General features: G+C 38.9%; 1 protein-coding gene across 8 annotated transcripts in view; it reads right to left on the bottom strand.

Moving 5' to 3' along the window:
• The window catches only part of Dync1i2 (dynein cytoplasmic 1 intermediate chain 2), a 53,784-nt gene extending 28,988 nt beyond the window's left edge, over window positions 1-24,796 (bottom strand). The window contains exons 1-6 of one of the 8 annotated variants that reach the window (XM_028885743.2): window positions 24,659-24,774; window positions 22,311-22,427; window positions 19,203-19,320; window positions 7,582-7,599; window positions 6,709-6,799; window positions 2,067-2,126 (exon numbers count right to left, since the gene is read on the bottom strand). In XM_028885743.2, coding sequence (XP_028741576.1) covers window positions 2,067-2,126; window positions 6,709-6,799; window positions 7,582-7,599; window positions 19,203-19,320; window positions 22,311-22,418 — 395 coding nt within the window. In that variant the 5' untranslated portion in view covers window positions 22,419-22,427; window positions 24,659-24,774. The other 7 variants (XM_028885741.2, XM_028885747.2, XM_028885745.2 and 4 more) reach the window with 7 other exon arrangements.
• Window positions 24,797-25,349: the final 553 nt, after the last annotated feature.

The raw sequence follows: 25,349 nt of genomic DNA, 5'->3' as shown, positions 1-25,349 counted from the left end.
TCTTACATTTGATAGACAGTAGAATCACATCTGTGTGGATTTTAAAATAAATTATTTAATTTTTTCAATCTCTACATAGTCAATATTGTCTGTGATTCATGGTGGACAAACTAAGATTGAAATATTCTAAGCCTAAAGTAACAGGTTTCTTGCATATAATCAAACTACAGAAGTCACTTCTGACTGAATGAAATGCAGGAAATAGCAGGAGAGTTGAAAGAAAGAAAAAAAAATACCTCTTTTTAGCTGTTCTGGGAACTTTCACTTGGTTATTAGGTATTTAAACTAAAGTATGGTTTCCAACTGTTAAAAGTTCTTAATCATGAAATTCTCTTGAAAAGATATCCAATATAAACATTGTTGCAACTTCCCTAGTATCTGGAATAAATGTCTCACATTTCATAAACATATCTTTTTCAATATATGTCACTGTTAATACATATAATGTGGTGATATACTGTGTATCCTAATAAACTTGCTGGAAGATCAGAGGACAGAGCCAGCCAGTAGATTAGACATAGAGGTCAGGCGTGGTGGCACACACCCTTAATCCTATCACTCGGGAGGCAGAGATCTGTCTGGATTTCTGTGAGTTCAAGACCACACTGGAAACAGAGTCAGGCAGTGGTGGCACACACCTTTAATCCCAGTATTGCGAAGCACACATGCTTTTAATCCCAGGACGAGATGTCTGGGCACAGAAAGGTATATAAGGCGTGAAGAAACAGGAACTTACTCTCTTTAGGCTGAGGATTTCGTAGAGGTAAGAACTAGTGGCTGGCTGCTTGGCTTCTCTGATCTTTCAGCTTTCACCTTGATATCTGGCTCTGGGTTTTTTTTTTTTTTTTTTTTAATTAAAAGATCATCTAAGATTCGAACAACAATATAAACATTTTTCTATTTTATTTAACCACTATATTAGATTCTTTACAAAAAATGGAATAAAATTAACACACTGAAAAAATTAATTTGTGAGCCAGGCATGATGACATACATTTGTAATCCCAGTACTTGGGAGATGGGAGTATAAGATTCAGTAGTTTGAGGCCAGGCTGGATTACATGAGACACTATCTCAAAAAAAGAAAATTAAAAAAACAAAATCAAAAACAAAAATTCTTGCTCTACGGTACTACATGTGAGCCATAAAACATTTTTACTGAGTTTTCTACTTTAGGAATAACTTAGTTATGGGGGGGGGGAGTATCTTCAAAAAATTAAATGGCAAAATTTAAGGATACTTGAAGCAATCTAGAGCAGTGTAAGAGTAAAGTGTGAAATTAGAACTTCATACTTCTTTTAAGATGCAAACCATTAAAGAATAAACCACTCGCTTACCTAGAAAGAAAAGGAGGATAGGCTAACAGTATTAGGAACAAATTACTAACATGAAAGCATAATAAACCCAATAGCAAAAGAAAACATTTTTTTTTTGTTTTAATTCTAAGACTTTATAGAAGGACAAGTGAAACGCCTCACTTCTCCAAAAGCTACATTTACTGAAAATAAGGAACCAGTGGGAAGGGAGAGGGAGAAGACTAGTGCAGCAGAGAGAGGTCTGCTGGCAGAAGCCCACAGACGTTTCCTATGTGTACTCTTGCTTCGGATGCAATGCTCAAGTATATGGCTGCATATTTCAGAAGCTGCAGATTACCAAGGGAAAAGAGCTATCTTAGTCAGGTACAATGGCCACAGCAAGTATTTTTTTATTTTTAATTTTTGTATTGGAGCCTAGAATAAATGAATGAATCAGTGACACAGTAAGTTAATACACAGAAATCTGGGGCCAGAGTATAGAGACTAATGTAGCTTGTTCCTTTCAGGACTTTAGACTCACTGATTAATTTTCTTATAGAAAAATTAATTTTCATATCAAGTAACTCAGAAAAGATTTAATTACAATGATTAATTATTCAATTAAAGGGATAAATGAGATGTCACAGTAAAACATAACTCTTGTCTTAACTAGATATACTATTAGAAACTTAAGCAGAGTAAAAATCAGGACAGTTTCACAAAGAAGCAAATGAACTATTAAAGAGAGAAGGTAACAAATCTATGCAATACCCCAAATCGGACTCTGAGTGGAGCTGAAGAACGGATGGGTCTGTGTCCCAGTGCAGCGTCCTAAACGGTTGTAGGACAGCCATGAAGCATTAGTGAAAAAGGTCAGACATTAGTCAGGCAAATGCAGTCTATAAACAGCTAATGCGAAAGTACTATTCACAACTAAGAACTACGTGTGCTGGTTAGTGAGACCAGACCAAAGCCCTCATACTAGGTATCACTCCAGTGCTCTAGTGCACACAGGAAGAATCAAGGTGGTTAAGGATGCAGGTACATAATCCAGAATAACTCTACGTATCTTCGGAATGTGGGAAATTAGTATTGCACAAAAAGGCACACAAACCAAATATATATTATTTATGGATGGTAAACAAAACAGGCTATCAAAGAGTTAAAAGGAGTTTTAAGATTCCTAATGAAAAAAAGATTAGTGAAATAGTTAACATTCTAATCTTGCCCAAAGCTTTAAATGTGTGCAGGAAATGGCCATGTTGGTAAAGGAAATGAGTCAACACATAAGCCTCTTGGTAAGAAAAGCAAGACTATTCCACTGGGATACCGAACAGCTAACGTTTCCAAAGTGTGACCTTGCTGCAATTCATGGGTTAAGCACTGCCTTGGGCTTACATGTCACTGCTTTAGAAAAGCACTAAAGATTTCTGCCTCTAGGAAAAAGATTTTTCCCTTCCCAAAGGACTTCCCTAACTTTGGGAGAATCTCAATCCTAACAAAGTCAATGCTGTTTCATCACTGCCTGGGTAAGTAAATATCTTATATCTAATCTTCTCCACCTAAGATAAATCTCTCTTTATCAGAACAAAAGGTACTTTATCACATTGGCATTCTTGTATGTGAACTTACAATGTTCACAGCTCCATACAAAGGCTAAGTACAGTTCTACATTTAGTACTAACATTTTGTAGGATATTTGCTTCTCATTTATACAAGTTATAGAAGATACACCTAGTTTTAGTTCTATAATTTTTAATACAACAAATGATTTCTCAGCTTGCCTGCATAATTTATCAATAAAAAAAATGAAATAAGAGGAATCCTTCCTCTTACGAGGAGAGATCTTGGGATTTTAAACAGGGCTGTATGTATGCAACGAAGAAAAGAGGGCCCAGTGAAGACCTACTTTGTATTGAGCAACGAACAGTAACAAACTTAGGCTTTGTTAAACCAAAAGCAGTTTGATGAGATGGTCTCCAAGGAATGTTCTGTCAACAGCCTCTACATTATAAAAGGGCTCTAGCTGACCAATAACATAGACCTCCTTGTTGAGAATGTCATTTTAGTCTAAAATTGAGCAAAACTTCATTTCAGAATATAGCCAGTACTAAAAAATACACCATTCAAAATACGTGATTATATATACTAAAAGGTTCTTTAGATATATAAAGTACAATCCTAATTCTTAGAAGTAAACTGATCAAAAATAGAAAAAAAAAAAAAAAGAAATAAGCATGGACTACCTAACTGAATAACCATCACTTAAATTTTAGAACAAAAGTGATTAAGAAAGTAAACAATAAAATGTAACATCCAACATGCAAAACTGACCAGCTCATCCTTTTATACTTACTTGTAAATTATCAGCAATGCCAATAGAAATTTTTATCATTTAAAAAGAGTTATTCAACAGTATCCTCTGTTCTAATGTTGACTCTTATCGTCTCCTGTTCTTTGTGTGGACTAATCTTAGACCACCCTAGCCAACAATGCAGGTGAGTGTCCAGGTCCATCTCACACATCTTCATGCATTTCCTGTGACATCTGTTCTCACTCCTCCATTAGCATTCTGCTCAGTATGAGCTGGTTTCACTTCACTTTCAGATCTAAGTAGTCCATTTAAATGCCATGTATTTAGACATGCATTATTTTACTACTTTTTTAAACATCTACAAATTCTGGAACTTAGAGCTGAATCAACAAAATGCAGGTTTCTATTTGTATGTGTAAAATGGACAAACAGCCCTCTTGAAAGTTATTTCCAGGTGAGTCAGTGCTTTCACTACTGAATTAAGATGTAAAAGTTCTTTTCTTTTCTGCTAAACTTACATAAAAACTGTTTTCTTTCTCAATTGAGAACAAACATCTGTAAAGTTATCAAGTTACTTATTTTCTTATTTTACAGTAAGTCATAAAATACACTTTACATTAAGTACAAGATACATATAATCTCCTTTGAGCATTTTGAAAAAGCATCTTCAAGCTAATGATACAATCACTAGATTGGCATTCTGTGAAAGCAGAGAATCTGTCTTATGTGGTAATTTGCAGTAACTCAGACAAAGCTGGCAATGTGACGAATCTATTTGTTCCCCACACAAATAGTTTTCTCACCAGTACTTCCTCCCAGTTTACAATAGCCTAACACATCTCTAGTAGTTTCTAGGTTATTCATGGAGGATGACACTTTTTAACTCACATTAGCTTTAAAAATTAAGTCAGTGTTACACAGTCCCTTTCACAGCAAACTTACTGACAATGCTCTAAAATACCCTCTCTTCCTATTTGGAGCCAGGACCAAAGAACTCAAAGTATACATTATTTAAATAAAGATAATATGTAATACTAAGGAATTTAGAAAATACAGTAACTTAGGTTGAGAAATATTTTCACTGTTATAATGTTGGTTGAAGAAGAGAAAAAAACCCTTTCACTTGAAAATACCAGTGATTTATTATTAACGAATGCTTATTCGATATTTAGAGGAATACTGACATATTTGTACAGAAGGGTGTGGAAAGGCCAGGCATGGTGGCACACACCTTTTATCCCAGCACTCAGGAGGCAGAGGCAGGTGAGTCTCTGAGTTCGAGGCCAGCCTGGTCTACAGAGTGCATTCCAAGCCACCCAGGGCTACATGGGTGAGACACTGTCTTAGAAACAAAAGCAAAAAGCATAGAAGCATAAACCAAATAGCTGTAGCCCTAAAATTAATTTAGATTAAATTGCCTTCACAATATATATTTTATAGAGTAATATTACTTGTCAAAAGAAAGCTTTATTTTTTTCTTAAATGAGAGTTATCATTTACCTGCAACAACTGTACTGCTAGATTTGTTGTTTTTGGAAAGCATATCTCAGATTCAAGCTGGCAAGCTTTCTGTACCTTTTATTTTAAATTTTATTTTTACATGTATGAGTGTTAGCCTGCATGTATGTCTATGCAGCACATGTGTGCCTGATACCAGCAGAGATCAGAAGAAGGCATCAGAGTCTCTGGAACTGCAGCTAGAGATGGTTGTATCACAGGGAGGGTGCTGGAAACCAAATCTAGGTCCTCTGCAAGAGCAATATATGCTCTTAACTACTGAGTCATCTCTCCAGCCCACTTCTGTATCTTTTAATTGTTATTTCAGAACTGAATTTAGTGTTGACTTTTGGACCATCCAGCCCCTTTTCTTTGCAGGGTTTGTTGTGAGGTTTTTGTTTGTTTGTTTTCTCTCTCAGAGTTAATTGTCTATTTTTATCTTTAATCAGAGGGACACATGCACACAGGGAAAAAAAAAGATGAGAAGTTTAATAACCGTTTTTCTTGTAGTACTAGGTCTGACAGCCAGGGCTTTGCACATGCTAGGGAAGTCCTTAGTGCTGAGCTACAATGCTAAGATGTTTTTCTGAGGAGGAGATTTAACTTTGGCCTGAAATAAGGATTCTGAATCAACTGTGGATTTTGACCTGCTGTGTTTACTCTTGCTTCAGCTGTAATAAAGGGGGTGTTGGTAAATAAAAACTTGCCAACTGCCATGTACAAGCAGGACACAGGAAGAATCGATAATACTTTCCTCAATCGATAATATATCCTTTAGGAAAAAAGATGAAATATTACTGAATTTCTGAAAAACAAGTTTAAACATGTATGTAGAGTCCTAAAACAAACATGAAATGGTTTTATGAGGCAGACATAAGCTCAATAAAACTGCAAGTAAATCAGTGTTTCCTTGGCAGTAATTCATTAACACTGACCTTTTATGCATTATTTTACAATTTTATTATGTGCATGTGTGTGTACCTTGTTTGTCTGTATGTGTACAAAGTATGTGCAGTGCCCAAAGAGGTCAGAAGAGGTTGGATGCCCTGGAACTATAGTTACAGATGGTTGTGGGCTGGCAGATGTGGGTGCTAGGAACTAAACCAAGTCCTCTTCAAGATCAGCAAGTGCTCTTAACTACCCAGCTCTGACATTTTATATTATGGTTATTTTTTATCTTATTTAACAGAATCAGCTACTTAACAGAACAGAATTGAGCTGCTTAATTGAATTGTTTCAACATTCAATTAGCAAATGGGAAATTAAGTACAACAAAGATGTTCTATACTATTTGTAGTCAAAACAGTCACACAATAACCAGTACATTTGTTTAAGCAGAACAAATTTAAATTCATGAACACCTCTATTTTTAATATAAATTATCATAAAAACTACTTAACTATTTACTACTAACGTGTGACAGCTAAAATACTGTTGCAACAATTTACCCCAGTTTACAAGAGAAATTCTATGCTGTTCAGATTTTAAGAAGTAAATCCTAAGTCAACACTAATATTTAGGCTCCCGCTCAAGCACTGACAGCACTTGGCATTCTGAATGTATTCTGTTCTATCAATAAAATATTGATAAAGAATTACATACCTAGATCCTACGGCGCCATCTCCAGAGTCTTGGCTTCCAGCTTCGCTTGGTGTGCTCACAGATTTGGAGGATGGAGACATGGGAGGAGGGACTGAACAGTGAAACAGACAGGTATCTGCTGTTACTACAATGAGAGCTTGTGGTATTTCAAAGATAATTCAACATGAAGCAATTAACGAAAAAGGGAAAACTGATAAGAAATCAAACAACAGAAATAGATGGGTGAAAATGAACAGTAGGAAGAAAGGTAAAAAGACAGTTAACAACCATGCTGAGGACTCATGCAATTTCTCTGCCAAGATGCACTCAGGCTTTCTATGTTTAAAGGGCAAGATTATGGAAAGATGTATCTTCATCTTGTCCATCACGAAAGGCGGCCACTAATTTCAAAGGAGAACATTCCTTCTCACTTTTTTAATGTCACTCTTGTAAGACAATCCTATTTTATGTGTTAACTGTGATTACCCTCTCAAAATTAAAACTTTGAAATATGCTTCAAGTAATTGACTTTCTGGTTTTTTAAGATTTGTTTTAAAATATTAATCTCTGTCTAATAATTTTTCTTTCAAACCATTTTAGGGCTGGGGACATAGCTTAGTGCCTGCCGAGCATGTGCAAGGTCCTGGATTTAATCCTTGGTGCCTCAAAAAATTCGTATTTAAAATCAGTCCATTTCTCTCCATTGAAGAGAGACAACTTAGAGAAACCATACAGCTAAAGGGATGGCTCCTTTAAAATGCTCATTCGTTTCCAGCAATGTGGATGGGAAATGCAAACAGGCCAGACATAAAACTGCATGCCTTCTAGACATGATGCATAACATAAAGCAATGCATGCAAATTACACACGGCAAGATGTATGGTAACTTCTTACCCCAGTACTCAGAAAAAACTGAACGTACAGACAAAGATACAGACACCCAAAATAGTCTTAATCCCTTCTTAGAGAAAACATACATTCTTCATAGTTTATAAAGCAATAGCAACTGTTTTTCTCCAATGTTCAACACCATGTAACAGCAGTTAACGTGCACATTTCATGCTAGGACATTTGTAAACTTTTTGATTACCGTAGCAGGAAGTATAGGAGGCTCATCACTGCCATCTTCTGGTTAAATTTTTACCATAAATGTCCCCAATCCCAAGTATCTTTTTAAAATAATCTTTCAGTGTGCAACATTAAGTGACCAACACATTTCATGTTGCACTGACTTCTCTTAATATCTACTAACCAGAAGGTAAATTCCTAGTTTTATAATCAGTAATATACAGGGGAAAAGCCATAGCTAGAATGCTTGTTTTCTGAGCTAATAGGGGTTAATTCTTGCTTGTATTTCAACCAATATCAAAAACAAAGTCAGTGTTTCTAACATTATGATTAAATGTAACAGAAACAATTATGCAACCACATGAACTTGACTGACTTATGGTTGACACTGTGTTAGGTACTGCATGTATAATTCAGTATAGCTGAAAAGGAATGTATCTAAAGTCAAGTAACAAGGTCAAAACCCTTTGGCTTCTCCCGGTCCTCTCCTTGTCTTCCTGTGCCCTCACTGGGAGGCTTCTCTACTCTAAGCTCCAGCTGCACACAGGAATGGCAGTGTGTGACAGCTGCTTGTCTACTGTGCTGTGAACACAAATACATGTTTAGTAAATCAGAGTGAGGCACTGTATTTCCACACCAAAGAGCTTCAAAATAGAAAGTCTACGTTCTTCATAGTGTTCATAGGACTTCATAACTGAGAAACTATTTTTTTTACAGATACATACTAGACAGACTGAGGAAAATAGTAAAGCTACTATTAATCTATTTCTCTGTTGGGAAGCATCAGAAATATTTTCCATTTTCATTGTCTTTTCCTCTTTCTGGTGATTTCAAGTATCAATGATTCTACTCAATAAGTTCAATAATAAATCACTTTGTGAAGACTGCATTAAAAATGTCAGCAAAATTCCTTAGAAATAGGTTAAATAGTAATTACACGTACATAAATAGATCCATTAACCTAGTTCTGAAATGAATGTTTCAGAAAAAGAAATCAAGAGTGACAGAACTACCAAATTCTCATGGTGACTCAGCCATGTGCTCCCAGTGCTCAGGGCAGTTTAAAGCCAAGTGATGGAGAGGACACATAACAAAGTCTAAGCTATTATCTAGCTGACTAACTTCATCTTCTCATAGTAAATAAAGTACCTCAGAAGGGACTGTCTGGAGAATGCAAATCACTACTATTACCCAAGGGTGGCAGCTAATAGAAAACAAGGGAATGGGAACAATAATTGACCACTACACTGTAGCTCAATTAGTTTCAGAAGAAATGACAGAATATAGTAACTATGCAACGTGGCAATGCCACTGTCCTCTCAGACATCAATGAATCACTGAAATAGTGAAAACATACATTCAAGGTGGAGAAAGCCCCTGAACCCATTAGATACCAAGTCTTAGAAAAGACTCACTTCTGGAATTCATTTGAAACCATGGCTTGTAAATATAACTAGCTTTGAAATATCATAAGCCATTAATATGTAGCTTTTGTTGAGTATTTAAAATATGACTTGCTTATCAAGTCAGTGATTTGATCAGATTACCTTTATTTCAAGTTCTGTTGATAAAACAGCCAATAACAGGTTTTGCATCGTCATAACATGAGGAATGCTAATGGATTTAACTTCACAGAAGTTCATGGCAAAGAGAGCACTTGTTCCTTTCTCTGAGAACCAGAGAGGTGCCAACTGAAAATGAAACCACCACACCACAGCCTCACTGATCACACGGTAATCCTGAAAGGAATAACTGTTCCATTCTCTAGGGTGAAAGCTTTGTCAAGAAGGCTTTTCCTCACCCCCTAAGACCTTGGCTTTCCAAGGATATAAAATTAACATTACAGTGTTTGGTCAGTGAAGAAATATCTATAATATTTGTAACCATAAAAACCTAAAAATGCACTTAGATTTAAAATTAACACTAACTCTGGTCAACTACTCACAGAAGCTTCAGAGGTGAAGAATGGTTTGTGGTAAAATAAACTCTGGGAAAAGGACTTTTGCCAGGAAGAAGAGCATAGAAAAAGTAGGCAGCCATGGAAGATGAGCGCAGAGATTGAGAATGTTGGTAGAGACGGTGAATGGAAAGTACAGGCTTCTGGGACAACCCAACGTTGTGAGGTCTCTCGGCTGGCACATCAATCAATACACACACTACTCACACATCATGCCCCCTTGTGGATGGACACATGCTCCCAGCCTAGGCTTAACATTTACACTCTGCTTTCTCTGTCCTTCTAAGAAACATTACTTTAAATATTAACCTTTGAGTTCCAGGAAAGGCGCAAAGCTACACAGAGAAACTCTGTCTCAAAAAACAAAATTAACCTTTGAAATACTAATTTTTCCATTTATTTGTTTTTTTTTTTTTTTTTTTTTTTTTTTTTTTTTTTTTGAATTTTCTGTGTTTTGCTTTTGATACTTGTACCACTTACTCAAGATCCATTTATAATACCTCTCTTCTGATAATGAATATTAATGTGTTTTTGTTGTTTTGTTTTGTTTTTTGAGACAGGGTTTCTCTGTGTAGCTCTGTCTGCCCTGAAACTCCCTCTGTAGACCAGGCTGGCCTCAAACTCAAGAGATCCACCTATCTCTACCTCCCAAGTGCTGAGATTAAAGGCGTGTGCCACCACCGCCCAGCTATGAATATTAATATTAAGAATATTTTCTTCAATATAATTTAGAGCATTAGAGAATTAAATTTTTCTTTGTTTGTTTTGTTTTGTTTTTTGAGATAAGGTTTCTCTGTATAACAGCTCTGGTTGTCCTGGAACTTGCTCTGTAGACCAGGCTGGCTTCAAACTCACAAGAGATCTGCCTACCTCAGCCTCCTGAGTACTGGGATTAAAGGCCTGGCCCACCATGCCTGGCCAAGTATTAATTTTTTATACAAAGTTAATAAAAATAATTTTGTAGTATTAAAATATAAAGAGCTGTGCGGTGGTGGCACATGTTTTTAATCCCAGCACTCAGGGGGCAGAGGCAGGCAGATCTCTGAGCTCCAGGCTAGCCTGATATACAGAGTGAGTTCCAGGACATCCAGGACTACACAGAGAAACCCTGTCTCAAAAAACAAAACAAAATAAAAAAAATCATAAAGAACCAACATTCTTTGTCATGAAATAAAAAAATTAAAAATTAGGCTACACTTAAAAAAATGACCTGGCATGGGGGAGGACAGGGGAATCTGTGGCTGATATGTAAAATTAAATTAAATTATAAAATAAAAAAAAAATGACCTGGCAACATGGACAGGGTTCTCTCTAAAAATCTGATTTAAAATATCCAAAACTTAAAAAAAAAAAAAAAAAAAAAATCCAAAACTTACAAGAAAATTCAGAGGGGAAAACAATAAAACAATACTTAACCAGCAATGCTGTGCTTAAACCTAGCTCCTTAGATATGGTTACTTAAAAGTTAAAACATTTATTTTAGGAAATATCCAAATCTCAGTTCTGCTATGTATTTGTCTACAGTGTCTTAAAGAGGGTGTCTTTTGTTTGGTCTTCCCAAGTAGAAAGACATGATCTTAAAAACTGAACCAATATTTAAGGTCAAGCCTGCACTGACACCAGGAATAAAAATGTGAGTGATCCTGCTCTCAAGAATATCAGACAAAACCCAGCCAAATGGTCAAATAAGTAACAATCTACCAGCAAATATGATGGGATATTTTACTAGTGATATGGAGGAGGAGGAGGAGGAGGAGGAGGGGAACAAAGGAAAATCATATTAAAGAGTTTTGAACAGTAAACCTTAAATATGTTTGATAATGATTCAAGAAATTTTTATAGAGAAAAGAAAACAAGTATCCGTATACTAGGTCATGATACAAACTGGACTTTTAAAAAAACTATCATGTTTTTCTGGTGTTCCCAGAAGTCAGAAGGAGTCCCATCCCCTGGAACTGGAGTTACAATGATTGTGAGCTACCATGTGGGTCCAGGAACTAAACCTGGGTCCTCTGCAAGAGTAACAACTGTTCTTAACTGCTGAGCCATCTCTCCAGCCTCTGGGTTTGTTTGTTTGTTTGAAACTGTGGATTATTGAAAAACACAAAACAAAAAACCAAAAAACCCAAAACAGCTTTATCCGTATTTTGTACTCTTTGTGACAAATTACAAATGAGCACTGGGCATTAACATTGGGTTATAAGTGTATGTTTAAGGTTTTTGAAATGCATTTTGCCTAATTATTTTTTTAAGATTTTTTATTATGTGTATGTTTATGTGGCAGTATGTGCACATGAATGCAGGTGTCCTGAGAGGCCAGAAGAGGGCATCAGATCCCCTGGAGCTGGAATTACAGGTAGTTGTGATCTACCTAAGGGGTGCTGGGAACCTAGCCCAAGTCTCCTGCTAGAGTTATACAATCTTAACTGCTGAGCCAGCCTCCTGTCCTCTCATCCCTGTCCCACTTTTGCCTAACTATTTAAAAATCACCATAGTGTGTTTAGCCCTTTATTGGTTTCATTATGTTAAATTAGCTAAGAGATGGAAAAGTCTAGAAATAAGAAGGGAAAAACATGTAGTGATGTGACTAGCAAAATGGAAAGGATAAAATCTTAAACACAGTCCAGGCCACAGCAGCTATTGAAAGATATTCTTAATTCTGTGTAATCAGCTTATGCCCTTTTGGTAAACACAATTTCATATGCCTTTACATTATTTAAATTTTTGAGATTTAAATGAAGGCAATGACACTTAGGTTGTTTCTCAAAGCCTGCTTACTGGTGCCCTAATCTGTTCTATTTTGGCCAGATCTAACTTTCTGCTCTTACAGGCAGCTAAAAATCCTAATATTCTCATGTCAGATAGTAAGGTTGTATTTAATCAGAGGACACTGGGGACGGAGGGACAGCTCAGTAGTCAGGAGAACTTGATGCTCTAACAAAATGTGCTGGCTAGTTTCATGTCAACTTGACAGAGGCTGAATCATCTGAGAGAGAAGCCTCAATTGAGAAAATGTCTCCACAAAATCAGGCTGTAGGCAGGCTGGCCTGTAGGGCATTTTCTTAAGTAGTGATTGATGGAGGAGGACCCAGTCCACTGTGGGTAGAGCAACCGTGGGCTGGTGGTCCTGGGTTCTATAAGAAAACAAGCTGAGCAAGCCTTGGGGAACAAGAGAGTAAGCAGCACCCCTCCATGACCTCTGCATCGGCTCATCTCCAGGTTCTTATCCTGTTTGAGTTTCTGTCCTGACTGACTTCCTTCAGTGGAATAGTGATATGGGAGCATAAGGCTTTAATAAACCGTTTCCTCCCCAAGTTGCTTTGGTCATGGGGTTTCATCACAGCAACACTAACTCTAACCAGGCCACAGAAGATTCCCAGTTCAGTTCCCAGCACCAACATGGTGGCTGACACCCTCTTCTGACCTCTACAGACAGCAGGCATGCACATGGTGCACATACACACATGCAGGTAAAACACTCATAAAAGAAAAATAAATATTAAAAAAGTTAAAATCTTTCAGTAACCACTCACATTCACGAAATACATTTTCATTAAAAAGAAAAAGCATAACTCTTTACAGTCTTTCCATAGTTTAGTGTAGTGAAAACGTCAAACAAATGGTTTGAAGATGAACAATATTGTTTTACCTTTCATTCTCCCCCTTTCTCTCATGTCTACACGTGGCATAAAGAAGAGATTTTTAAAGCCAGTCTGGCCAGTAAGGGGGAGTGCTGTGCAAGCCTGGAGGCTGAGGTCTTTCCCTGAGTTCTTCCTATGGAAAGGCGGAAGCAAAGGACCGACATCATTCAGTTCTCCCTGGCGTGTAAGCCACCCCCCTAATTACCAGGACCAAGCGACTCTACTAAACAGAAAAGGCAGCACTGGAGGCAGCCCCACCTGCTGAGGCTCAGTCCGGGCACGAATGTGCTGGACAGCTACAAGACGCCACCCTGTGCTACAGTTGCCTCCACTAAAATCATTTCTTTTCCAGTTCTGCTTGAGACAAAATCAGCTTGTTACTGGCTAGGAACAGCTGACTTAGCAATATTTTTATTTGACTCAACTTGCCTCGGAGTTAACATTCAAAACTCAAGCCATCTAAGAGAGGCTACAAAATCCACGGCTGAAGGCCAGTTAGTTCGGATGAGTGCGGTCTCTACTGAAGGAAGTCTTGGCTTAAATCCTCATAGCCCTCCAGACTGTCAGCATGGCTCCTGTTGCCAAGCTGCCACTGACTCTTCACAGCTCCCGCCATTAGAGCGTGTGCACAAGCGCACAGGATCAAGAGCTCACACAGAGGAAGAGTGGAAATGGGACTGCTGTGTGTTCTAGGATCTGAGGAGTTTGTCGATATGACGCTGGCAGCCATCTCAGAGCTTGAAGCTCTAGCGGGAGGAAGAAGGGTGGCTAAATCCGATCACCTTCTGTTAAGTGGCAGTAATACAACAATGCTGGTTCTTGGAGAAGGACCTGAAGTATGGATGGACTTTCTTGGCTTATACCAGATTCTAGATTTTTTTAAACCTTTGATGTTTAGATTCTTTAAGTCTCTGTTAATGGGAAATACTTTGAAGATGTACATCCATTTTCCTAAGCTAATCATAGTTATATTGGAGTTTGTTTTTGTTTTGTTTTCTTAAAGGTTAGTAAAGGTTTTTTGTTTTGTTTTGATTTTGTTAAAAATAAAGCTTTTCTATCCTACCCTCGGCTTTAAATCCCCTGGCCTCTACCCACTTCACTCTGCTTCTCTCTGGCTTATGACACCGCAACCACCTGGCTAAGCCTGGATCTGCCAGGGACTGGGTCCTCACTATTCTCTCTTCCTGGCTAAGCCTGGATCTGCCAGGGACTGGGTCCTCACTATTCTCTCCACCTGGCTAAGCCTGGATCTACCAGGGACTGGGTCCTCACTATTCTCTCCACCTGGCTAAGCCTGGATCTACCAGGACTGGTCCTCACTATTCTCTCCACCTGGCTAAGCCTGGATCTACCAGGGACTGGGTCCTCACTATTCTCTCTTCCTGGGTTGTTCCTACTTGGGCTCCTTCTGATTATTCTGTTCTCCCTCACACAGCTATTCCTGAACACACTATTTAATGCAGCCCAGCTTCCCTCTGACATATCAGCATGATAATCCAGCCCTGCTACAGGAACTCTGCAAGGCTATTGTCTATACTCAGAAGTCTATCCCTAAGGCTGGTTTATCAAAAGTTCTCAATATTTTTTGAATGAATGAGTGGATGGATAAGATTTTTCTTAAAAATGTGTAAAAATAAACAATAGGAATTTGAGTTTCAGAAATCAATGTTTCAAACTGTTTTCACGGTTCAAAAGGGAAGTCAAATTTATGGGAATTCTAAATATAAATAACTATAAATTTATCCCCTATTAATTTTATAGTGAGATTATGGCCATGTAAAATGTTTACCTAAGCCCTCATTACAAATAAAGAAGCCAACCTTTAATCCTAGCACTTAGGAGGTAGAGGCAGGCTGTCTATATAGTGAGTTCCAGAACATCCAGGACTACATAGAGAGACCCTGTCTCAAAAAAAAAAAAAAAAAAAAAAAAGATAGAAAATGGGGCTGGTGAGGTGGCTCAGTGTGAAAAGGTACTTGCCACAAAGGCCTGAAGACCTCAGTTTGATCCTCTTTACCCACATGAAGGTAGAGAGAACCAACTTCACCAAGCTGTCCTCTGACCTCCCAATGTCCAATGTGGTGTACACACACACACAACACACACACACACACACACACACACACACACACACTAATAACAACAAATAGAAAAAAAAGAAGAGCACTTAGTATTCTTCCAGAGAACCTTGGTTCAGTTCCCAACCCCTACACGGTGGTTCACAACCACCCCTAACTACAGTTCTGGGGGACCCTGTGGTGATATATTGTGTACCCTAATAAAGCTTGCCTGAGGATCAGAGGACACAGCCAGCCACTAGATTAGACACAGAGGCCAGACAGTGGTGGCACACACCTTTAATCCTATTACTCGGGAGGCAGAGATCCATCTGGATCTCTGTGAGTTCAAGGCACTAGGCTACATTACATTGATCCAGTATAGGAGAGAAACAGAGCCAGGCAGTGGTGGTACACACCTTTAATCCCAGAACTTGTGATCTCATGCCTCTGCTTGGGAAGCACACATGCATTTAATCCCAGGAAGTAATATGGCAGGGCAGAGAAAGATATATAAGGGGTGAGGAAACAGAAACTCACTCTCTTTATGCTGAGGATTTTGTAGAGGTAAGAACTAGTGGCTGGCTGTTCTGCTTTCTGATCTTTCAGCTTTCACCCTGATATCTGGCTCTTGAATTTTTTTTTTATTATAGGACCATTTAGAAATTTGAACAACGGGATTCTACATCCTCTCTGGCCTCTAACGCACACATGTGGTACATATACATGCATGTAGGTGAAACACTCACACACCTTAAAAAAAAGCTAAAAAAAATCCCCAAAACAAAAACCCCAACAACTTAGAGCTGATAAGAAGAGCTCTGATCATACCGCTTTCCTAGGTAAAACCTGTGAACTGTCTCCCAATAGCTCCTCCAAGTCTAGCCTCAGCCTTCATTTCCAATATCCTTTCTCTGCCTACCCTGCCATCCAGTCAAAGTGAACCATGTGCTATTTCTCTGAGCACCCTTTCGTGTCTTGGCTCACATTTCTCCTGTGGAAAGGCTCTCCTTTCCCATCTATACACACTGAAAGCCTACAGACACTGGGTAGCCAGGTCTACACAGCAAATTCCTGACAGGGCTGTATAGCAAGATCAAGACAGAAGGTAACCAACAGACATGACTACATAAAATGAAAGGCTCTTTTCAATAAAGATTAAGAATAGAGTCAGCAGATAACCAATTAGGAGAAGGTTGTTTGCTGTTTGTTTTTAAACCATGCAACAAAAGTCCTACAAATCAAAAGATAAAGACCTCAATAATCAACAAGCAAAAGAACACACATGTGCAAATCCCAGAGAAGAAAAGCTGAATGACTGACAGTTACCAGGTAAGTATGTATTAAAACATGTTGGATTTATTACTACCTGTGATGGTTAGCTTTAATTGTCAGCTTGGCACAACCTGGAGTCACCTGGAAGAGTTGTGATGGGGCACTGTCTACATTAGGTTGGTCTGTGGGCTTGTTTGTGGGGGACTGTCTTGATGTGGATGACACCACTCTCTAGGCAGGGGCTTCTGAACTGTGTAAAAGCAGGAACACTGGGCTGAGTGCAAGTGAGCAAGCGAGCAGCATGCAGCACTTTGCTCTGCTCTTGGCTGTGGATGTGATGGGACTGGCTGGCTTGAGTTCCTGCCACCTGATCTCTCTTTGACAGTCTGTGACTTGGAACTGTGAGCTAAAGTAAACTCTTCCCTAAGTTGCTTTTTGTCAGGAAATTTTATCACAGCAACAGAAATGCCCATCAAGTTGGCAAAAATTAGAAACTTGAAAAATATTCACTGATAATACAGACACACGAGGGTAAGCAATTGTAGCCACTCTTGAGACTGATAAGCAGAACCTAAGTAAGCCTATACAAAACATCACAGCAAAGTCAATTCCTGGACATGTCCCCAGAGAAACGTTTCTGTCCTTCAAAGGGCAGGACTACATTCTTTGCAGTGTTGCTTATGGCATTAAAGCAGACAGAAGCAACCTCAGTGCACAGTAGGGAACCGGAGAAGTAAAATATAATGCACAAGGGAATACAATACAGGGTTAAAAATAACCAGGCATGTATGGAGTAACATGGAATAAACAATTAAACAATACAATGTTATCAGGGTTAAACACACACAAATATGAGAAACATTAGAAATACAAGCACTCAGAAGATGGACCCAAAGAACCTATATATTCTAGAAATTCACAAGAGTGGTTACATTCTAGGATAGGAAGGAGAATTAGAAATGGAGAAAGAGGGCAAGCCTGTCCAGCCCACATCTCTCAAGAACCAACAACAGAGGTAGGCTATGAGTGAAGACATGTGAGCAAGTGAGATGGAAGTCCAAGGGGGCAAAAGGAACAGGGAAGGAAAAAATCATGGAAGAAAGCCAAACCCAACGGCACAGGAAATAAAACACAAGACCCCTCAAGGACTGCACCACTAGTAAGTGATGTGGTTCAGTTACTAGGATAACAATGAAAAAAAAATCTAACTAATTTGTTATAAAATCAAAGTATATAGCACAGGATTATTAAAGACATAAAAGTTAATGTGCTGTAGTCTTCAAATTCTATCAATAAGAAAAATAGGAGCAGGAAGAAGTAACAATGAACAGATCCTAAGAATAATTAGCCTTTTCATCTTACAACCATTAGAAATACCAGCTTCACTAAGGACAGTGAAGTTCCACAAGAGGCACACGGCAGTCACTCTGTTACTGCTCTGGTCTATGTCCCCTAGGCTAGATGCAATTAGCCTACACACCTGTGATCTCAGCACTCAGGAGGCCAAGGCAAGAGGATTGTGAGTTCAAGGTCAGACTGGGCAGAAAATCCTGTCACAAAAACTAAACCCAAAACCCAAAACAAAGCCCCAACAACCTGGAAACACGGCTGAGGAGATAGTTCCATTGGTCAAGTGCTTGCTGCACGGCATGAGGACCTGAGGTCTAGCCCCAGAACCAGCCTGGTGGCATGTGCTTGTGGTTCCAGGCAGGGAGATGGAGACTGGTGGATCCCTGCACTCAATGGCCAGGGGAGCCTAGTCTACTCTGAGAGCCCGAGGTCAGGAAGGTGGGTAGCACCCAAGGAACCATACCAAGGTTATCTTTGGCTTCTACATGCATGGACACCTACCTGCATACACACAAACACACACCACACACACAAACACACAAAGACATTAGCTCAAAAACTAACCTTGAAATGCCAGGTCCCTAAAGGATAAAGGTCATTGCCACACTACAATACATTCTCCACAGCAGCACCCAACACAGAACTATTATTACTTAAGTAAGCATTAAATGCTTTCTGATTGTCCCAGTATCTCTATGCAGCCTATTGGTCTAATATAACTATCAAAATGAATGACCCAGGAAAAGGACAAAACCAAGTGAAATGACTACCAAAGAAGCAGCCAGTATTATGTCTCTAACTGCTCTGAGAGAATACTATAAATTTCTCTTCCTTCTCATTTGCTTGTGAATACTAGTAATATTAACTTTGACTTGGTATACCTTTCCTAACCTACAAAAAGGAATACACAGTTAAGATTAGGAAATACTCATCTTTAACACAGTACGATGCACAGTAAATTACTGATTTAAATAAGAAAATTCAGTTTCATAGCTTGGTATGTGTTAGTAGGTATTAATCTTGATTTCTCAAACAAATAAAGTAACTATATACTACAAAGACCATATGCAAATGATATCAAACCAATGCACTGAGCTCAGCTCTGTCTGAGCCCGACAGAATATCTATCTGCCTGTCTCCCACGAACAGATACAGTCAGATCCTTACCAATAGGGGAGTCTGTGGTCAGCCCCATGCTTTGAAGCAATGCCTCAGCTTCTCTTCTCTTTTTTTCAAGATCAGATTCCTCTTGCAGAGAAACAGCAGCTTCCTTCTTCTGATCAGTCTAAATGTTTTAAGTTAAAAACTCAAGTTTATGTATAATACGACACATTGCTATTTATAAAAAGATTTTATTTCAATTTTTTATTTTTATTTATATTATGTGTATGGTGTTTTACTTGAATGTTATGTATGTGCACCACATGTTTGCCTGGTGCTCACTTTGGACCCCCTAGAACTGGAGCTATCAATGTTTGTGAGCTGCCATGTAGGTACTGGGAATCAAACCCAGTCCTCAAAGAGAGCAGTCAGTACAATTAACCACTGAGGCATCTCTCCAGCCCTATATGAAAAAAAAAAATTTTTTTTTTTGAGACAGGGTTTCTCTGTGTAGCTTTGCGCCTTTCCTGGAACTCACTCTGTAGCCCAGGCTGGCCTCGAACTCACAGAGATCCACCTGCCTCTGCCTCCCAAGTGCTGGAATTAAAGGCGTGCGCCACCACCGCCCGGCTATAAAAATATTTTTAAACAAAGTTATAACTGTAAACTTTTAGGATAAAATTAGTTTTTAATATAAAGTTCTTTTTATAAATCATTCTCATTGGATCCATGTTTCTATATAATCAAGGCATCTCCACAAGTATATTTTCAAAAAGGCTAGGAATGGTAGTTCATGCCTGAAATCCCAGAATTCAGTGGGCAGAGAATTTCCCCAAGTTCAAAGACAGCCTGGTCTACATAGTAAGCTCCAGATCAGCCAAGGTTACATGCAAGAGTCTGTCTTAAAATACATAAATAACTTTTTAAGAATCAAATACATCTTTAAAAAGCAGTCAATTTCAAATCTCTATAGTATGAAACTAATAACCAAGGACAGGAATCATGGAAGTTTCCAACCCGTGGTACAAAAGCTTAGATATAAGTGTGACAGAGGGGGAAAATTAGAGGAATTTAAGATATAAAAAGGAAGTAATAGACAATTTGATTTGTTGGAAAAAAATATTTTTAAAGTTCTACATAAAATTTCAATGAATTTATATAAAGACTATTTATCAAAAACTCTTCCAGAGAAGCTGCAGAGATGACTCAGTGGTTGAGAGTCCCCAGTACCAATGCCTGGCAACTTATGACACCTTTAACTCCAGCTGTTCAACTCTCTTCTGGACTCCTCCTGTGGCACCTGTACTTATGTGTACAGATACACGCACACGCGCGTAATTTTTAAAAAATCTTCTAGAGAACACTCATGTTTTAAAAGTTTAGACATTATCATTATTTTATCTGTTTGTTTGTTTTTCCCGTGTTACCCATGCTGGCCTCAACTCTAGGGACTTGTGAGATCTTCCTATCCAACCCTCCCAAGTAGCTAGGGTTACAAGCAAACACCACTAAGGCCAGCTTTCAGGTCTTATTTTAGTAACAAAAACAGATAGCTGGGATGGGTTAAAACCAAAATTTATATTTTTAGTAACACAAAACATTTATGTTAGAAAATTTTTACCAACTTTTTGTTGTTGTTGTTTTGTTTTGTTTTTTTTCAAGACAGGATTTCTCTGTGTAGCCTTGGCTGTCCTGGAACTCACTCTATAGACCAAGCTGGCCTCAAACTCAGAACTCAGAGATCTGCCTGCCTCTACTTCCCAGCTTTTATTTTAGCCATTTATATATAATTTTAGAAAAATCTTCTAGCTATACTGGACAATTTCAACAAGCTTAAAGCATATAAAATATCAAGTAAAGTTCAAGCTTTCAGTGAAAAGCTTGTCAAGTAAACAACAAGTAAATTATTCATATATTGAATGAATTTTGTTAGTCACAATATTGTTTATGTCATGTTAACTTATTTTCATCAAAATATAGCAAAAGAGATACTGTTATCCAGCTGACCCCTCACTGTGTACAATATAGTAGACTCATTGCTTCCTGTCTCATCGTGTTTTAAAGATTTTAAGTTAGACATCAATCACATAGTAATTATTCCTTAAAGGCCACTTATGGCCACCTGTAAAAAATAAAAATCAAGTTTGTTCTCACAAACAGTTTAATGTTATAAATACTCTTTAGATTGACTCTGCCAGTCGGCTGTGAATCAAATAGCCAATGCAAAGCTTCAACCTTTTTCTGTATATCACAGAAAGGTTTGGGAAATTATAGGAAAAAAGAAGGAAACTCTCCATTACCATCCTTTGAAGTATCTTAGCAATGCTGCACATAACTTTTGAGTCACTGTGTTAACTGTTTTTCTGCCAATGCTCTTTCTCTAGCTCCTGAGAGTCGTTTAATAGTCATGTTGAGGTCCTGGCATTTACATACATAAACTTGGTACAACAGGCACACGTAGGGCAAGTTATGGTATATTGGCCATTTGAAATGTATCTGTAATACAAGTAAACAAATCTGCCCGGAGAGCTGCAATAGGGACTAATGTGTAAATGTCAATGCAGGACAAATGAAATATGTCTAGCTCAGAGCTAATGTGTATTTGTGATATTTATAGATTACAGTATGGGATAAGCAAAATCAGAAGATAAAAGTACCTTTTTGGTACTGTCAAATCTACTGCTCAGTAAATATATTTTAATGACTAACATACGATAAACGTTAAGTACATGCATATCCTCTACTCAAATAAATTGTTATATATAGCTCACTTTGCTAGTAATATCATTCTAGCAAATTAGCAAAGTATCTGAATAATGAATTTATTATGATAAACATACATGTTATCTTATAAAGTATTATAATGCAGATGACCTTACTTGGCATAAAAATATATCCTTAGAAGACTACATGAATAAATTCAATTTCCATAACTCAAAACTTAGGAATGCATCAACTAATATGACCGCTTCTGGCCTGTTAGAGTATCCTACCGTACCTGTCACTTTCATCTGCCTAGCTTTAGAGTAAGAGTCACTGGTAATGCTACATACACTGACAGCAGCAACTGCTGGACCGGCCACTCTCCTGCAGTTCTCACAGGAAGTCTAAGCACCTGAAACAGAATGGACTTATGTATGAAGGGGGTTGTTTGTTTTATCGACTCAAACATACTTCCTTTTTTTTCCTTTCCTCTTCTTTTCTCTTCTTTTCTTCTCTGATTTGGGCCAAACGCTGCTTCTTCCGTTCCAACTCGGCTTTTAATTCACTTTTGTCCGACATGGCTGTGACCTTAAAAAGCACACCAACATTTACAATCATCATTACATTGATTTAAAAAAGTAGCAGACTTAAAATGTACCAAGAAACTAGGAATTTCAATGCTACCTAAGGAGAACACACAAGTATATTTTTAAATAATAAAAACAGATACATAACCATTAAGACAAAACAAAAATTATAAACAAATGTATGAACAAGTATCACCCAAAACTTGAGCACAACAGCTAGCACACAGTGAGTGCTTTAATGCTCCAAGACCAAATTTAACAATGTCTCCCTCTGTAGCCAGGCTGGCCATGAAATCGTGATGTAGCCTAGGATGTCCTCATGGCAATCCTCCTGTCTCAGACGCTGGTGTGCTGGATTACAGGAGTCAGCCAGAACATCCAGATCCAAAGGTTTCTGATGACTCTGTATTTGAGTACTAGGTAATAAAAGTCATAACTAGTGTTTAAAACAAAAGACAGGCTGGCATTAAACTTAAGTCTTAACAGAGTATGATGGTTCACACCTGTAACCCCAGCTCTCCAGAAGCAGGGCAGGAAGATTTTGAGTTCCAAGCAATCTGGGCCATACACAGCAAGAATGTTTAGTCTTCAGCCATGAAACCAAAAATATTAACAGCGATTTATGCATTTGTTCCAAGAAATTTGATAAAAACACTGAATGGTTAAAAAGAAAATTCCTAAAAATTCTTTAAGTTCCCTAACGATCAAATGAAATGACATTTTCCCACCCTGACACCTTCTCACGGCATTTTGTATGATTATCATCTATTTGAGTCTGGGACTGTATTTAGTCATTTCTGTCACCTTCACAGCATGGCAGTCTTACCATTAGAATGACAGTGGCTAACTGAATCCTGTGTAAAGTAGATGGGCTTACAAACATGAACATGACTCCATATTGTTATGAAGGAGCGGTGAAGTAGGATCCTTCTGAACTAGAAAGGGAGCCTATGGGCTGAGTGTAAGTTAGGAGCCAGGAACACCTTATCTACATTACTGGTTTACTCTGTCAGTGTCTCTCTCAGTACAATTTCAGGAATAAAGGTTTTAGATTTTGGGAACTGGGCGAATAACATCTTGAAAATCTTAGGAGGCTCTCTTAGGAAACACAATAAATTTGGATTAAGGGCAAGCTGGTAAGGGGGCAAAATTCACCTACTGTAAATGCAAAAGGGAAATCTTGATTACAGTACTCCAGAAAGACTGACAGGACAGAGGACAAAAAATGGTGAGCAGGTGACAGGGAAATCCCTTTAATATAATCATATAACATACACTCTTACATATACTCCCAGCCAAGTCATTTGAACAAACTCACAAAGCAAGAGCCAGTGTTTGTTCACCCACCCTTTCCAGGTCTCTAAAAAGCTTCGGATGGTAAGTTAGCCTGTTGAAGAGAGCTTCCATACACATTACTCTGTACTCTAGGTTATTTTCTGTTTACAGCTGACTGTCAACAAGTATACCAATCCTACCTGCTATCTAGATTAAAGAAATCTATCTTCAGTCAACCGTAACTAGTCTGTTCGCAGGTCATCAGCTAGCTCCCTCATCCTCTGCTCCGTGACTGACAGGTTCATTTTCTTAAAACTCCGGGAAAAGGAAAGTGTCCAGAATGGTGTTAAAACCTCTCAATGTTCAGCGACCTCCAACACACACGCGCGCCAGGTGCCTGGACATGCAACCGACCTAAGCAGCAGCGACCTTTATTCGTAAAACCAAGAAAAGCTTAAGGAATTAGTTTCTCCCTGGGCTTAAGGCCAAGAGGACGCGGTCCGGGCTGGGGTGTGTCCCGGGACCGCCAGGCGGGTGCAGGGCAAGCCCCGAGGTCCCAAGGCTCCGGTCTCCCGCGGAGGGATCCGAAGTGTTGCCAAGGGCCGCGGTGGCCTCCCCGGGCCTTGAGTCACCAGGGCCGGCGCTGTCAGAACGATCGCCGGCCGGCCGGCCCCGCGACCTCCGACGCGGCCACCGGAGGCAAAGGGGCCTTGAAGGAAGCGCAGCCGACCCACCTGTCAGGTGGCGGGGTGGAGAAAGCTTCCTCTGGCCGGTAACTTCCCGGGAACGTCCCTCTCCAACTGTCCCCACCGCAGATCCGCGGCGTCCCAGACACACAAAGAGGGATGGGCGGCGGCCGCTACGGCGAGAGCCCAGGGACAAACGGCTGCGCGGAGACGCGGTCGCTCACAGAAGCAGAGGCGCGGTCGCCAGACGGGGAGGGACGGAGGTACTTACCTTGTGTAAAGCCTAAGCTGACGGGTGAAACAGATATACACCGGCCGCGGGGCCCGAAGTGTTTCCGCTTTGGCAAAAGCTGGACAACTGCACCTCACATCCTGGGGCGGAGCCCGCAACACCCGCAGAGAACTACAAGCCCCGGCAACCAGGCGCATTGCGTGGTTGTGGGAATTGTGGTCCCCGATAGAAGCAAGGTATGCTGGGATATGTAGTCTGTCCTAACTTTTCAGTCCCCAGCACTAAGGTCCTCCTTCTGCCCTTTAAATGCCAATAGGAACATTCCATCTCCTGTCTTGAAAATGTTTTCTTTGGTTGAACAGTGCTCACAATGTTGTATGTGTTGTTTCTTAAGCTCCGTGACCCAACATTGACAAAAATCTTAAGAAATGCTATTTTCCATAATGGACCTGAGAAAGGGACACTTTTAAAGGAGTTTATCTTACAGACATGTACCTTACCTGTAGATAGAACTTTAGCGCCTACAAGCGAGCCTCCCGCGCGGGTTGTGTGTAGCATGTAACACAAGATCTAAATAAAAAGATGCTAATTAGTGTATAAAATAATTTATAGTATTTTATAGTAGAATACCTTTCTCTTATTGGATCTGATTATATTTTAAATATAAAGAAAAGTATTGAACTGTGAATTTACCAGAAATGTATGGCTTGAAATGTTTATTTGAATAATT

This window comes from Peromyscus leucopus, chromosome 4 (assembly GCF_004664715.2).
Source record: "Peromyscus leucopus breed LL Stock chromosome 4, UCI_PerLeu_2.1, whole genome shotgun sequence".
In the NCBI taxonomy this organism is placed as follows: Eukaryota; Metazoa; Chordata; class Mammalia; order Rodentia; family Cricetidae; genus Peromyscus; species Peromyscus leucopus.
The sequence above is the reverse complement of the archived record's forward strand: the minus strand, read 5'-3'. Positions and strand labels throughout refer to the sequence as shown.